The sequence below is a fragment of the Poromitra crassiceps genome, assembly GCF_964638095.1.
Source record: "Poromitra crassiceps genome assembly, chromosome: 12".
Lineage (NCBI taxonomy): Eukaryota > Metazoa > Chordata > Actinopteri > Beryciformes > Melamphaidae > Poromitra > Poromitra crassiceps.
In genome coordinates this window covers 33,817,187-33,831,694 of record NC_139632.1, presented here as the reverse complement: position 1 = coordinate 33,831,694, position 14,508 = coordinate 33,817,187, and the positions used below count along the sequence as shown (strand labels likewise).

The window sequence follows — 14,508 nt, the reverse complement described above, 5'->3', positions numbered from 1 at the left end:
AGCGACTGATGGTTACCATGACAACCAGCGGCGTAATGACAGGACATTATTACACTGTGGACAGAGTCACCAGCTGTCTCTCTGTCCATCTATATCTCTCTCTCTCTCTCTCTCTCTCTCTCTCTCTCTCTCTCTCTCTCTGTCTCAATTCAATTTCATTGGCATGAAATACCGGAGGGCATTTTGCCAAATGGTATACAAAATATAGAATCAGTTACGGTTTGTCTCTCTCTCTCTCTCTGTCTGTGTATGTCTCTCTCTCCCTCTCTCTGTAATACACTCATCCATCGTCCTCGCCCTTCCAGCTCTATCCCCTCTTCTCTCTCTCTCTCTCTCCATTCTCCATCAGTTATTCTGTTTCCTCCCCCTGTCCCATTATTCTTCATTATCTCTCTGACTCTCTCCCTCCACATCTCATCCCACTTTCAATGACATCTCACCCTCCCTGCTATCTCATTCTTCTGTATACTCTACCCCTCTCTCTCTCTCTCTCTCTGTGTGTGTGTGTGTGTGTGTGTGTGTGTGTGTGTGTGTGTGTGTGTGTGTGTGTGTGTGTGTGTGTGTGTGTGTGTGTGTGTGTGTGTGTGAGAGAGAGATAATCCACAAATGTAATTTATTTATCCAATTACAAAAGCATTATTAAGCCAAGTGGCTAAAGCAGAATTGAAAACACTTAGTTTAAACACGTGTGTACATGCTGGAAATTGGAATTATGCTTAACATGATTAACATTGTTAACATTATTATTAACATTATTAAAGTAACAACATCACAGAGTTTCCGTCTGTCATGAGGTAGAAAATACATTCATTATTCAGCTCAGTTTAGCTTCGACTAAAATATATACACAGTGGTACAGTAATTAAGATGTATGCCCTTACTAAATATGCAGGTTTCTGAAGATCCTGGATTATTCTTTTCCACACAGGGAAAGTGGGGGAATATCAGAATTTTCCAAATGGACTCAAGGGTGAACGGATTACATTTTGTGGTCAAACGTCAAGGTAACTGTGACCTCACGAATGCCATTTTCAAGCTCGTTAACGCGATATCTCAGGAACGCCTTGACGGAATTTCTTCACATTTGGCTCAAACGTCAAATTCTGGACAGACATGGATGTCGACTCCTCATACATCCGCGGTGCGGTCGTTGTAGTTTAGTCTCTGCTGTTCTCCACTCTGATGTCATCAAACTAAATGGGAACAACGCTCAGGATTTGTGTTTGTTCTTTTAATCTCTTGCTTCACATTTCGGTCACGTCCGTTGATTTCCTGGTTGAGCTGTTTGAGCAGCGTCTTGCTTGACAGAAAATTAAATTATCCTCTCTTCTCTTCTCTTCTCTCCTCCTCTCTCCTCTTCTTCCAGAGCGTTGGGTTGAGCGTTATGGCGAGCTGGGGGGGGAGGTGCTGTGTGTGGACCTGGAGAAGCAGCACCATGGCCTGGGTCTCAGCCTGGCGGGGAACAGAGATCGATCCAGACTAAGCATCTTTGTGGTCGGCCTCCACCCAGGAGGGGCGGCGGCACGCGACGGACGCATCCGGGTGGGAGACGAGCTCCTGGAGGTGAGGGGGGGGGCTCTGAGATCAAGGTGACAGTCATCTACACATCATACATGTAAACATTACATTCCATCTCTATTCTAATAGCAATCAGGTTGAAACTGTTGTGCTGATTTAAAAGTACACCGTATACGCATCACTGGCAGAGGAGCAGAATGCGCACTCAATATGCGATTATCTAAATATGCAAAAAGGAAAACGCACTCGTGTCTGTATTTGCTGACAGTTATTATGAGCCAATATCTAAGCGGCATAGCCTTGATGTAAACAGCAGCAAAAACGTGTGCGTGATAACCTCGCTGTGCCGTGGTGAGGTGTGAGAGTGGCTTCATAACTTCACCAGGTCTCCCTCGCTCTGACACCTGTGTCCAGGGCCGCTGGAAGTCATTTTAAGCAGGGGGTGCTGGGAGGAAGGGACTCTCGGTGGGGCCCGCAATTTTTTTGCCATATTTAGAGGAATATCTCATTTTAAATTAACATTAGGATACTGTTGTGATGTAATTATTCAGTATTTTCTCCTTTTCTCACTCATTCAGAGCAAAGAGGGAGATATATAGCATGATGATACTGCTCTATATCTCCCTATTTGCTCTGAATACACCAGTTAACATGACACAGACTTAACATGATAGAAATATTATCAGCAAACTTAATGACTAGACTAGTTATTCTGATCTGAATGGCATATATCAATAAACATTGACTCCTCTCTTTGCTGTATAGTGGGAGGTGCATTTTTGAGTAGGCTATTAAAATAGCATGTCAAGTTCACATTTCTTTATTGCCAGATTAAACAATTCGTATTGGTTGTTGGTTGGTTCAACACAACATGTCTTCTTCTTCTCTAGCCTACAAGCATGTAACTTCCTTGATTGTTATTGTTGATAATTCTATTTAAATAGGCTACATTTTCATTTCCCGAAACATTCTAAAACAAGAAAGGAACATAGTGCACTGCAAAATATTTTTAATTATATTTGTAATTTTTTTTTTTTTTTTTTTTTTTTTTTTTTTGGAAAAAATCTAGGGGGTGCTGCAGCACCTGCAGCACCCCTACTTCCCGCGGCGCTGCCTGTGTCTCACTCAGGCTCTCCTGCTGCTCCTCCAATGGAGTTGGGCTCCTCTTTGGCTCACCTTCTCATATCATTTCTCATTAGCATTACACGCTGAAATGAGCTGGCGGTACAATTTTAAAAATCAAAATTCAATACATCTCAATACAAAATATGCCAATCCGTATTTTTATTTTGACCTTTATTTAACCAGGTGAATTGTTTGAGAACCAGTTCTCATTTGCAAACATGACCTGGCCAAGAGGGCCCAGTAGGAATAGATACATTGTCAAAGTCTAGTAACAAAAAGACAAAACAAATATATATAAACATATAGACAAGTAACAGCAGTACAAATATAGACAGTGTACAAATAAACATATAAACATATAGACAAGTAACAGCATATAAACAAATATAGACAGAATATACAGATATACACAGAATTGAAGTGCTATACTACTACTAAACTGAAAGGGGGGTTGTGTGTGTGTGTGTGTGTGTGTGTGTGTGTGTGTAAGTGTGTGTGTGTGTGTGAGAGAGATCCGGAGCTAATCAACAGGTACAGCGGTCAACAAAGAGTTGATTGAGTTTCTGTTTGAAGATGGAAAGTGATGTCAGGGTTGTGAGTTTGAGGGTGCTTTGGAGTGCGTTCCAATCATTTGCGGCTGCAAAGCGGAAGGAGGTGCGGCCGAAATCAGATCTGTATCTGACTGAGCTGGGGATGGTGAGCTTGATGTGCTCACTTGACCTAGTGTTGTATGCATTGGAGGCTATATGGAGGAGAGAGGTGAGGTAGCGTGGTGTCTTGCCTACTATTGTCTTGTATATAAAGTGATGCCAGTGGTTTTGAGGGAGGGCCAGTTTACCAGATCATAAAGTTTACAGTGGTGCGTTGGTGGCAAAGCGGATGGCCGAATGATGGAGGGTGTCTCAGTTTCTTGAGGGCCGTTTCTGAAGCCGTTCTGTAGATGACATCGCCGTAGTCAAGAATTGGGAGTACTGTCATTTTGACAAGGGTGTGTTTGGCAGCGTGAGTGAAAGAGGCTTTTTAAGAGGAAGGCTATTCTGCCTTTGATTTTTCTCTGAAGGTTGTTGATGTGTGTGTTGAACGAAAGAGATGCGTCCAGCCAGATGCCCGAGTATTTGTAGGAGTTTACAAATGCCAAGGCCACGCCATCGGCGCAGCTGATCTTGGGGGGGCTGGGGGGGTCATTCTTCATGCACACTTGGTCTTTTTAGTGTTAAGACGGAGATGGAGGTTAAGAAAGGATTCCTCAACGGCCTTGAGGCTAAGTTGGCTGGTGTGGCGGGTGTTGATGTGTTGCTAGTAGGGATGTCGGCGGTTAACCGTTAACCGGTTAACCGCCGAGAACGTCTTTGGTCGGTTAAGCATGTCGGTTAAACGGTCAATTTCCATGTTAATTTGCATATAACAGTGTTGCCAATGTGGTGACCCCCCCCCCCCTCCTTCGTGGTCAGCAATGTAACATAAGTATATTAAACGATGGGGCAAGTATTAATCAAGCTAGATTTGGAAATAAACACATGGTTCATGTTGATTTTATCTACCTGATGTCTGATCAAACGCATTCCGCAGCGAAGCACACACACAGCTGAACACCTGCTGCAGTCACAGTGAAGTGAGCGCACTGACTGCCCCGCCCCTCTGCTGCTCATGTCTGAGCACACAGCTCAGATGTGCTCTGTGACCATTTCAGAAGGATTAACACACCCAGCGAAACAATCAGCTCATACATGTTCTATAGTTTTGTTAACTCCGTGTGTGCTGTCATTACTTTTTCTTCACTGTCTCATTCGGTCTAACTCTCTCCCTCCCTCTCTGCAGTGCATGTTACTGCAGCGTTACGCATGCATACGCTCGCACTCAATGATGAAACAGTAGTTTTTACCGTGTTACAAAAATGCAGACATGAAGCGGTCGAATTGACAATTGAAAAGTATCAATTAACGTTAGTCTTTACTGTCCAACACATGACAGTTCGGAGAAATTGTTTCACAACAAGAGACTGTGTGGACTCGTCTTTATAATGTTGTGGAGCCTTGCAAGACACAGAGAGCACAGCCCTCGGCGTGTGTGTGAAGAGAGAGGGAGAACGGGTGAGACAGAAGCAAACTATTTTTTGCAGATCTCAAAAGCAGGTAAACCACTGTGGGATTAGTGAGACTATTGCTAAAAGAGAAGATACTGTAGTGATGCGCGCTTTGTCAGTGCGCCCTGCAGCCTGGGCTGTCGTCCGCTCAAACAGTACTTCACGGGGCGGCTGCGTGTCAATTGACGTGTCCTTAATATGCAATGCGTGCAGCTCTAAGCAGTATAGCCTATCGGAGGAATGTTTTTTTTAGATGGCTGGAGGATTCAACTTGTCTTGTCGTTTTGTTAATGTGTTTTCTTCTGCTTGTAGATGTAAAAATAAACGCTTTCTAATGAAAACAAATCAAGCATTTGTTGTGGTAATGGTTTAATGGGGCACAGACATTAAAATAGTGCATTTTAATCTTCTCGGTTAACCGACAATTGTCGGCTAATGAGGGTCGGTTGTCGGTCAAAAAAAATTATGATTTTCGACATCCCTAGTTGCTAGGTGACAAGACGTACTGAAACTGCTCCCACATTGGACATACCAGTAGGGTTTCTCTCCAGTGTGATGTGGGGTTTCTCTCCAGTGTGATGTGGGGTTTCTCTCCAGTGTGATGTGGGGTTTCTCTCCAGTGTGATGTGGGGTTTCTCTCCAGTGTGATGTGGGGTTTCTCTCCAGTGTGATGTGGGGTTTCTCTCCAGTGTGATGTGGGGTTTCTCTCCAGTGTGATGTGGGGTTTCTCTCCAGTGTGATGTGGGGTTTCTCTCCAGTGTGATGTGGGGTTTCTCTCCAGTGTGATGTGGGGTTTCTCTCCAGTGTGATGTCGGGTTTCTCTCCAGTGTGATGTGGGGTTTCTCTCCAGTGTGATGTGGGGGTTCTCTCCAGTGTGATGTGGGGTTTCTCTCCAGTGTGATGTAGGGTTTCTCTCCAGTGTGATGTGGGGTTTCTCTCCAGTGTGATGTAGGCTTTCTCTCCAGTGTGATGTGGGGGTTCTCTCCAGTGTGATGTGGGGTTTCTCTCCAGTGTGATGTAGGGTTTCTCTCCAGTGTGATGTAGGGTTTCTCTCCAGTGTGATGTGGGGTTTCTCTCCAGTGTGATGTGGGGTTTCTCTCCAGTGTGATGTAGGGTTTCTCTACAGTGTGATGTGGGGTTTCTCTCCAGTGTGATGTGGGGTTTCTCTCCAGTGTGATGTGGGGTTTCTCTCCAGTGTGATGTGGGGTTTCTCTCCAGTGTGATGTGGGGTTTCTCTCCAGTGTGATGTAGGGTTTCTCTCCAGTGTGATGTGGGGTTTCTCTCCAGTGTGATGTGGGGTTTCTCTCCAGTGTGATGTAGGGTTTCTCTCCAGTGTGATGTGGGGGTTCTCTCCAGTGTGATGTGGGGTTTCTCTCCAGTGTGATGTAGGGTTTCTCTCCAGTGTGATGTGGGGGTTCTCTCCAGTGTGATGTAGGGTTTCTCTCCAGTGTGATGTAGGGTTTCTCTCCAGTGTGATGTAGGGTTTCTCTCCAGTGTGATGTAGGGTTTCTCTCCAGTGTGATGTGGGGGTTCTCTCCAGTGTGATGTGGGGGTTTCTCTCCAGTGTGATGTAGGGTTTCTCTCCAGTGTGATGTAGGGTTTCTCTCCAGTGTGATGTGGGGTTTCTCTCCAGTGTGATGTGGGGGTTCTCTCCAGTGTGATGTGGGGTTTCTCTCCAGTGTGATGTAGGGTTTCTCTCCAGTGTGATGTGGGGTTTCTCTCCAGTGTGATGTGGGGGTTCTCTCCAGTGTGATGTGGGGGTTCTCTCCAGTGTGATGTGGGGGTTCTCTCCAGTGTGATGTAGGGTTTCTCTCCAGTGTGATGTGGGGTTTCTCTCCAGTGTGATGTGGGGTTTCTCTACAGTGTGATGTGGGGTTTCTCTCCAGTGTGATGTGGGGTTTCTCTCCAGTGTGATGTGGGGTTTCTCTCCAGTGTGATGTAGGGTTTCTCTCCAGTGTGATGTGGGGTTTCTCTCCAGTGTGATGTGGGGGTTCTCTCCAGTGTGATGTGGGGTTTCTCTCCAGTGTGATGTAGGGTTTCTCTCCAGTGTGATGTGGGGTTTCTCTCCAGTGTGATGTGGGGGTTCTCTCCAGTGTGATGTGGGGGTTCTCTCCAGTGTGATGTAGGGTTTCTCTCCAGTGTGATGTGGGGTTTCTCTCCAGTGTGATGTGGGGGTTCTCTCCAGTGTGATGTGGGGGTTCTCTCCAGTGTGATGTGGGGGTTCTCTCCAGTGTGATGTAGGGTTTCTCTCCAGTGTGATGTGGGGTTTCTCTCCAGTGTGATGTGGGGTTTCTCTACAGTGTGATGTGGGGTTTCTCTCCAGTGTGATGTGGGGTTTCTCTCCAGTGTGATGTGGGGTTTCTCTCCAGTGTGATGTAGGGTTTCTCTCCAGTGTGATGTGGGGTTTCTCTCCAGTGTGATGTGGGGGTTCTCTCCAGTGTGATGTGGGGTTTCTCTCCAGTGTGATGTAGGGTTTCTCTCCAGTGTGATGTGGGGTTTCTCTCCAGTGTGATGTGGGGGTTCTCTCCAGTGTGATGTGGGGGTTCTCTCCAGTGTGATGTGGGGGTTCTCTCCAGTGTGATGTAGGGTTTCTCTCCAGTGTGATGTGGGGTTTCTCTCCAGTGTGATGTGGGGGTTCTCTCCAGTGTGATGTGGGGTTTCTCTCCAGTGTGATGTGGGGTTTCTCTCCAGTGTGATGTGGGGTTTCTCTCCAGTGTGATGTGGGGTTTCTCTCCAGTGTGATGTGGGGTTTCTCTCCAGTGTGATGTGGGGTTTCTCTCCAGTGTGATGTGGGGTAGGACCATTTTCCACATTGAAAATGATTATCTGTGTTTTTGCCTAAAGTGCCATAAGGCTAAATGGCCACACCATTGCACTTCTGGCTTCAAGGTATTTGTGCTTCTTTGAGTCTGGACAGACATCAGACATGGTGACTTGTTGGTGGAGGCATGCAACCATGATGCGTTATTTCTAGTTTTCTTTCAGATTTTTGCCAATGTTTGAAAATGGTAGAAAAAAGGGAAATTGGAAATGATAGCAGCCTTCTTGCACTTTGTTAATAAAATTATATAATTTTAAACATGACTCTGTCTGTCTGTCTGTCTGTCTGTCTGTCTGTCTGTCTGTCTGTCTGTCTGTCTGTCAGATTAACAGCCAGGTTCTGTATGGGCGGAGTCACCAGAATGCTTCGGCCATCATTAAGAGCACTGCCTCCAAGGTGAAGATCATCCTGCTCAGGTAAGATTTGCAAGGCATGCTGGGAAATTAACATTAAACACCAATCCGATGCCGAGCAGATAAATCCATTAGCCCAGAGCAGATAGGTCTATTAGCCCATAGCAGATAAGTTAATTAGCCCAGAGCAGATAAGTCCATCAACCCATATATATATATATATATATATATATATATATATATATATATATATATATATATATATATATATATATATATATATATACCGTAAATTCCGGACTATAAGACGCACTGGTCTATAAGCCGCACCTTCAAAGGTGACTATTTTTTTCTTCTATAAGCCGCACCGGTCTATAAGCCGCGGGTGTTTTGATGTTTAATTACCATATGTAAGGCTTCGTGCACAGAGGGGATTGTCGGGAAAGAGATGGCTGTTTGGGGAAGCTCCCATTTATTAACATTTCAACAAAACAAAAGTCAGGTCACTAATCCCCAGACAAAATCACACATTGTGGTATTTTTTGTTTTTTTTACAGTGCACACAGTGTCCGCGGTGTGGTGAAAAGAGGGCAAGAGAGGAAATTAAAACAGAAGTGGATTTATAGTTAGAAAGAGTGCTAAAGAAGAGAGAATTCCGTTTTTTATTTTTTTATTTTAGTTACTCACAGTACTATTGACCAGTCCAACTCAAAAGATATTCGGCAGTTTCACTTTGAGCTCTTGTTCCGCCGCTGGGCACACAGGGCAAGAGAGGAAATTAAAACAGAAGTGGATTTATAGTTAGAAAGAGTGCTAAAGATAGTCCGGTCTGGTTATGACGAGTCTCGCTGGGTACAGTACGCCAAAGCGATATCCATTGACTCGATGATGCTGTTGTATGTTGCGCGTTTCTGTTGCACCAACGCGGAGAGGTCCTGCCGGACGAAAAAGCGCGTACCCTCCCAGGTGAGGGGCTTCTTCCCCGCAGCCTGGAGGATGAGTTGACGGTCGGGCCAGCGGAGTAGGCAGATGAAGATGGCCCTCGGTGGCAGGCCGGGGTCTGGACGTGGCCGAGGCGCCCGGTGTGCCCTGTCCACCTCTGGTGGTTTCTCGCCTTCCTTCAGGTCCAGGATGTAACACAGGATTTTGCCACGAAAGCGTCCATGTCACCAATCTCAGCTCCTCTTTTACATTGATCAGGCGAATGTTATTTCTTTTACTCCTGCTGATTAAGTCATCAACCTGCGTGTGCAGGGTTTCGATTTTGCATTTTATCCATTTTCGGACTCACTGTGTTGTTTTTGTCCTCCAGTGCGCGGATGCGCTTTTCCGCATTATAAACTCTGTTCACGGTTGCCTTAGTTTCTTTAGTGAGTGAGTGGATGGACTTCTGCACGTTTTCAAACTTGTTTTCAAGCTGCTCAAAACCTCTGAGCGATGTCGGACTTAATCGATAGTGTTTCACGGAGTAAAAGTTTAGCCCAAGCGTGTATCTCCAGCCTCCAGCAGGTGAGTCATTTCCTCATTCATGGCGTGATTGCTTCGTCTTTTTCTTTCTGCTTACCTGTGTTGTGTTATGTTATGTTATGTTATGTTGTTAAAAGAGGGCAAGAGAGGAAATTAAAACAGAAGTGGATTTATAGTTAGAAAGAGTGCTAAAAAAGAGAGATTTTTTTTTTTTTTTTGGAAAAAATCCATAGATAAGACGCACCGTTATATAAGCCGCAGGGGGCAAAAAAGGCCAAAAAACGGGAAAAAAGCCGCGGCTTATAGTCCGGAATTTACGGTATATATATTTATAGAGTCTTGTGAAATAAGTGAGCATATAAATGTATATAAATATACGGTAAATATGTAATTTATTTAACACAGCTGTGATGCTTGGAATGTTTGAAAATGCTTGAAAAGTGCTTTAAACATTTTTTCCCCTCACGTTTTCGCCCCAATTGTACTCGGCCAATCCCTCCTGCTGCCCCGGTCGTTGATCCACCAATCTGCGGAGAGTTGTAGACTAGCACATGCTTCCTCTGATACATTTGCAGTCGCCAGCTGCTTCTTTTCACCTGACAGCGAGGGGGAGTTTCACAGGCAGGATGTAGCGTAGCGCGTGGGAGGATCCCGCTATGCCCCCCTAGTGCACCTCCCTCCGAACAGGGGAGGCACACGCAGCGACCCACACGCAGACACGACCAATTTTGCCTGTATGGAAGCCGGAAGTAACACGGGGGCTCGAACCTCCGGCGCTACCCGGACGCACCTAAAACTGTTTTAATTTGACTTTGGAAAAGTCTCCCGATGGTCGTTTTATCTCTTCTCCAGCACTGTTGGATCTCAGAGGCACCAGGCAATTCTCTCCTGTTTCTTTCCTGCTCTGATTGAATTCCGGCCGTGTGCTCATCCGCAGCGCGCCGGCCCCGGTGTGTTCAGCGTCTCGGTGACAAAATCTCGTTAGCGGCGTGTCGCGGGGTCGCGGTTCGCTGGATGATTTATCCCTGGCTAAAGGTCGCGGCGGCGATGAGCGATGGGACGCCCATCGCCATGGCAACGAAAACCGGTTAACTGTTGCCCCGCCGGCCCGGTCGCACCACCGTGCCACGCTTCACATCCCTCCGCACAGTTGACATTTAATAATCATAATGATAATAAATAATAAACTTGATATGTTTCACGTTTTCTTTTAAGAGTTTAAGGGCTTTGACAACCAAAAGCAAACAACCTCATAATATACAAGTAAAACAAGAGGGTACCATACCATGAAATTGAGGTAAAAACAATCAATCTTAAATGATCAGTGACTCGCAGTGGTGGCCTAAAGGTTAGAGAAGTGAGCTGGTGACTGGAAGGTTGTCGGTTCAATCCCCGTGGCGGGCAGGATAAATCTGGGTGGGGAAAGTGAAAAGGCAGCGCTTGCCCCTCTCTCATTACCACCACCGAAGTGCCCTTGAGCTGAGCAAGGCCTTTAAAGGAGAATTTATATTTTTTTACAACGTGGACCTTATTTCCAGCTTTAATTATGACTTTTAACTCATATATTTTTTAATCCATCCACCACAACGTTATTACGCGCCGAGCAACGCCCTGGAACAGAGGAGTACGCGGCAAGTCGTGGCATGTGTAATGCGTGTATTTATGTCCTGTAAATAGCGTATTCTCTGACATGCAGCGGCTCATATCCTTATTATATCATAGAGACAATGAGCGCTCTATTGACCTTGGTGCAGCGTGTTCACCCTGCCTCTGTTTGCTGTCCGTCACATTGGTAGATAGCAGCTCCCATTCCCCCCCGTCCCCCTCCGCTCCACAGTTTGTAACAGCTCCCGTTCCCCCTTGCTCCACAGTTTGTAATCCAAATGACGTTAGTCTGGACCGGCTCAAATAAATACGGGCGGCCATCAAATTCAAATGCATCATCTATCTATATTATCGAAATCAGATAAATATCCAGCTACATGATCGACTGCTCTGAGCTCAACAGTTTGAGCTCTGAGGGTGTTTTCACACCTGCCTAGTCCGGTTCCTTGTTTCGGACCAGACGCAAAATGATACCTTCAATACCTCGTTTTGTTTTCCAGCTGGTCCGGTCCGCTTTCACACCAGCCAAAAAGCAAGTGGACCAAATAGGGCTGCCAACCCTCCCAGATTGACCAGGACACTCTGGTCGTCTCCCGGGATGGAACATTTAGATTCCCAAAGATTCTTTTTGGGCTGAAATGTTAATGTGTGTGCTTTGGGCAATGTTGTAGCCTACTTCCATCCGTCGTCCTCTCCGCCCCCTCGGTTGGGACCGTTGTGCATATGCACATGGTAACAGGATCAGCCTGTGTGTGTGTGTGTGTGTATGAGAGAGAGAGACACACACACAGGACACACACAGAGGAAGAGACAGTGTGTCACAGCACACAGTGAACGCACATCTGAAGTTCTGAACACACCTGTCCGTCATTAGACCGCTCTGAAATCCCAAATCTGAACCGATTGCTGTCATTCCACTTGTTCTGTATCCGCAAGATCTCAGCTGACATTTCCATGTGTTAAGCGTGCTAATAGGCTATAGCACCTGTCAATCAAAGACTGGGACCCAGAACACAAGAGTCGACTGATATGCGTCATTAACAAGCGGTAATTTGGTAAAAAATAAAACAAAACCCTCACAACTTCTGCCCACGGTAATATAACAGAGATGCAAATGACCGCCTTAAAGAATAAAATTAGAATAAATAGCCCAATGAAGAGGCTGCAGTCAATCTTCTTATCACAGAAGATCGCTGGCTCCGATGAGACGTCTCCTTGCCATTTGCCATAATGTAGCCTAGAATGTTAAATTGGTCTGCTCATGACTGCAATCATGCAACAACAACAACAAAAATCCCCAAATAATCCACTCCGTTCCACCCGTCACCAAAACATGATGTGAAGAATGAAGATGTTGTTTTCAAAAAACACAGTTAGTGACGGACAAGCCCGTCTTTTATTGTCACAGTCACACACCAACACATGCATGCGGCCACAAACACACTCATGCTGACGGTGGCCGGTGAAATTTGTCCTCTGCATTTGACCCATCCAGGCTTGTCCTTTCCTCCGGGGGGCAGGCCAGCAGCAGTGGTCGCTTTTTCTTTCCAGCGCCCGGGGACCAACTTCAGATGTTGTCGTCACTGGTCGGATGACGATCTTCTGCATGTTTTTAGTGGGGGGTTATGTACGGAGGAACCCCCTGGGGAGCACGGGGAGAACATGCAAACTCCACACAGAAAGGCCCTTTCGACGACAGGCAGTAGGCACTGAAGATATGGGGGTGACACAACTCCAGCGCCCACAGCGTCCCAGGCGAGAATCGATCTCAGGACCTTCTAGCTGTGAGGCGACAGCGATATCGACTGCGCCACCGTGCCCCGTTTTTAACCATAAAATGCTGGTCCTCAGCCTATTAAGCACACAGCAGTTGCCAAAAATGCACGATGCTTCCTGCATTTGGGTCGGATTGAGTTCGGATCACTTTCACACCACAAACGAACCGTACTAGAGTTTGTTTGGAACCACCTCTTTCAACAGGTCTTAGTCCACAACTGAAGACAGACTTCACTGCAAAAACAAAAAAAAAAGATTCAAGATTAAACATGTCAGGGGACATGCAGACCAAAAGCGATTTTGGAGCTGCCAGCATCTTTCTGCAATTCATTCTCTATGTAAGGACGCGCTAAACGTGCTCCTCTTTTAATGAACGCAAATGGCGTTTAGTGCTGGTGGCGTCTTTTGTTTTTGGAGGAGCGCTGTGGGCGTTTTAAAGCTGAAAAAAGTTGAACATTAGAGGAAAAGCGCCCTGCTCGTCTTTCCCACCACTCCTACATTTTCTCCTCCAGAGGGATCCTCCACCTCGCTGCTGCCAGAATTGGCAATAATCTGGCTTTCATGTTGACAGTGAACAACATCAGACAAAACCAGCTGGCTACCGTCCATGTGGTGGTTGTGTGCTCAACTCTAGTGCGACTGCAGGGGGAAATAAAACGAAGCGCAAAAAAAAAACGCTCCGTGCGCTGTGTTTTGTGCACAATGGAAAGCGCCCTCGACATGATTTTCATAGCGTTCTGACTGAAAAAAAAAACGCTTTTGGTGTGAATGTCCCCTTACAGGAAGGAATTTGTTGTTTTTTGTTTTTTTGGAAATGAGTGGATTTTTCTCATCGCACTGATGGAATTTTCTCATTTGTTTGAACAGAAATCTGATTTGAAGACTGAACATTATACTGAACAGACAGGAAGTAACAGATTGAACCATAAATCTGGTTTCCTCCTCCTCCTCACCTTGACAGAGGAGAGGAAAACTCATTACCGCTAATTGGGAATGGGTCACTTACCTCCCGGGCAAGGACAGTAAGGACTTATGGGGAGATGGGGAGGAGGAGCGGAGGTAGAGAGAGATATAAGATGGTTGGTGAAGAGAGAGAGAGAGAGAGCAGATCTGAGATCAACTGTATGGAATCATCCAAAATTGGAAATAGGAGGGAAGGTGTTCTTCTGGAGAGAGTGCTACTAAGTCACTTTTTCATTCCAGTACAATCATTGATGTTCTATGAAAACGTACATGTATGGGCTACCTACTCTGAATGTTCCCAGCCCTCTCAGAACCTGCCTCATTCCACTGATATATAAATAAATAAGATAATAGACTACAGAAATCTGCGACCCATTTCTAACACAGATCAGGGAAACATAAACTAAAAGATAAGTCTGATTCATCCATGATTTAAAACCAAGCCTACAGTGAGAGCACCGTGTTTGACTGGCTGGACGGGGAGAGCTTCATGGGATGGGAGAAAATAGTTTCCTTTCAGATCAAATATTCGTGTTCTTCCCAATAATTGTTGTCTGCAAGTGTATGTACAGTATGTATCGCTTCTCTCGTTCCTCCTCTTTTTATTTGCGACAGCTGTTTATTTGTGTATTATTTGTTATACGCGTTTTGTTTTGTCTCACTTTTTTGTGAATACCCATTTGTAAAATGCCTTGGACTGCCTTTTTGGATGTCTGCAAAGGAAACAAATAAAACATTATAATTGACAAAGACAATCTCACAGATTGTCACTTTCATTGATATGATCCTCAGACAAA

The 14,508-nt window shown here is 45.5% G+C and overlaps 1 protein-coding gene across 5 annotated transcripts in view; it reads left to right on the top strand.

Moving 5' to 3' along the window:
* Positions 1-14,508, top strand: part of patj (PATJ crumbs cell polarity complex component) — a 130,473-nt gene that overhangs the window by 95,046 nt on the left and 20,919 nt on the right. For all 5 annotated transcript variants that reach the window (XM_083648471.1, XM_083648470.1, XM_083648469.1 and 2 more), the window contains 2 exons: positions 1,367-1,563; positions 7,872-7,963. In XM_083648471.1, coding sequence (XP_083504597.1) covers positions 1,367-1,563; positions 7,872-7,963 — 289 coding nt within the window. The remainder of the gene's footprint in view (positions 1-1,366; positions 1,564-7,871; positions 7,964-14,508) is intronic.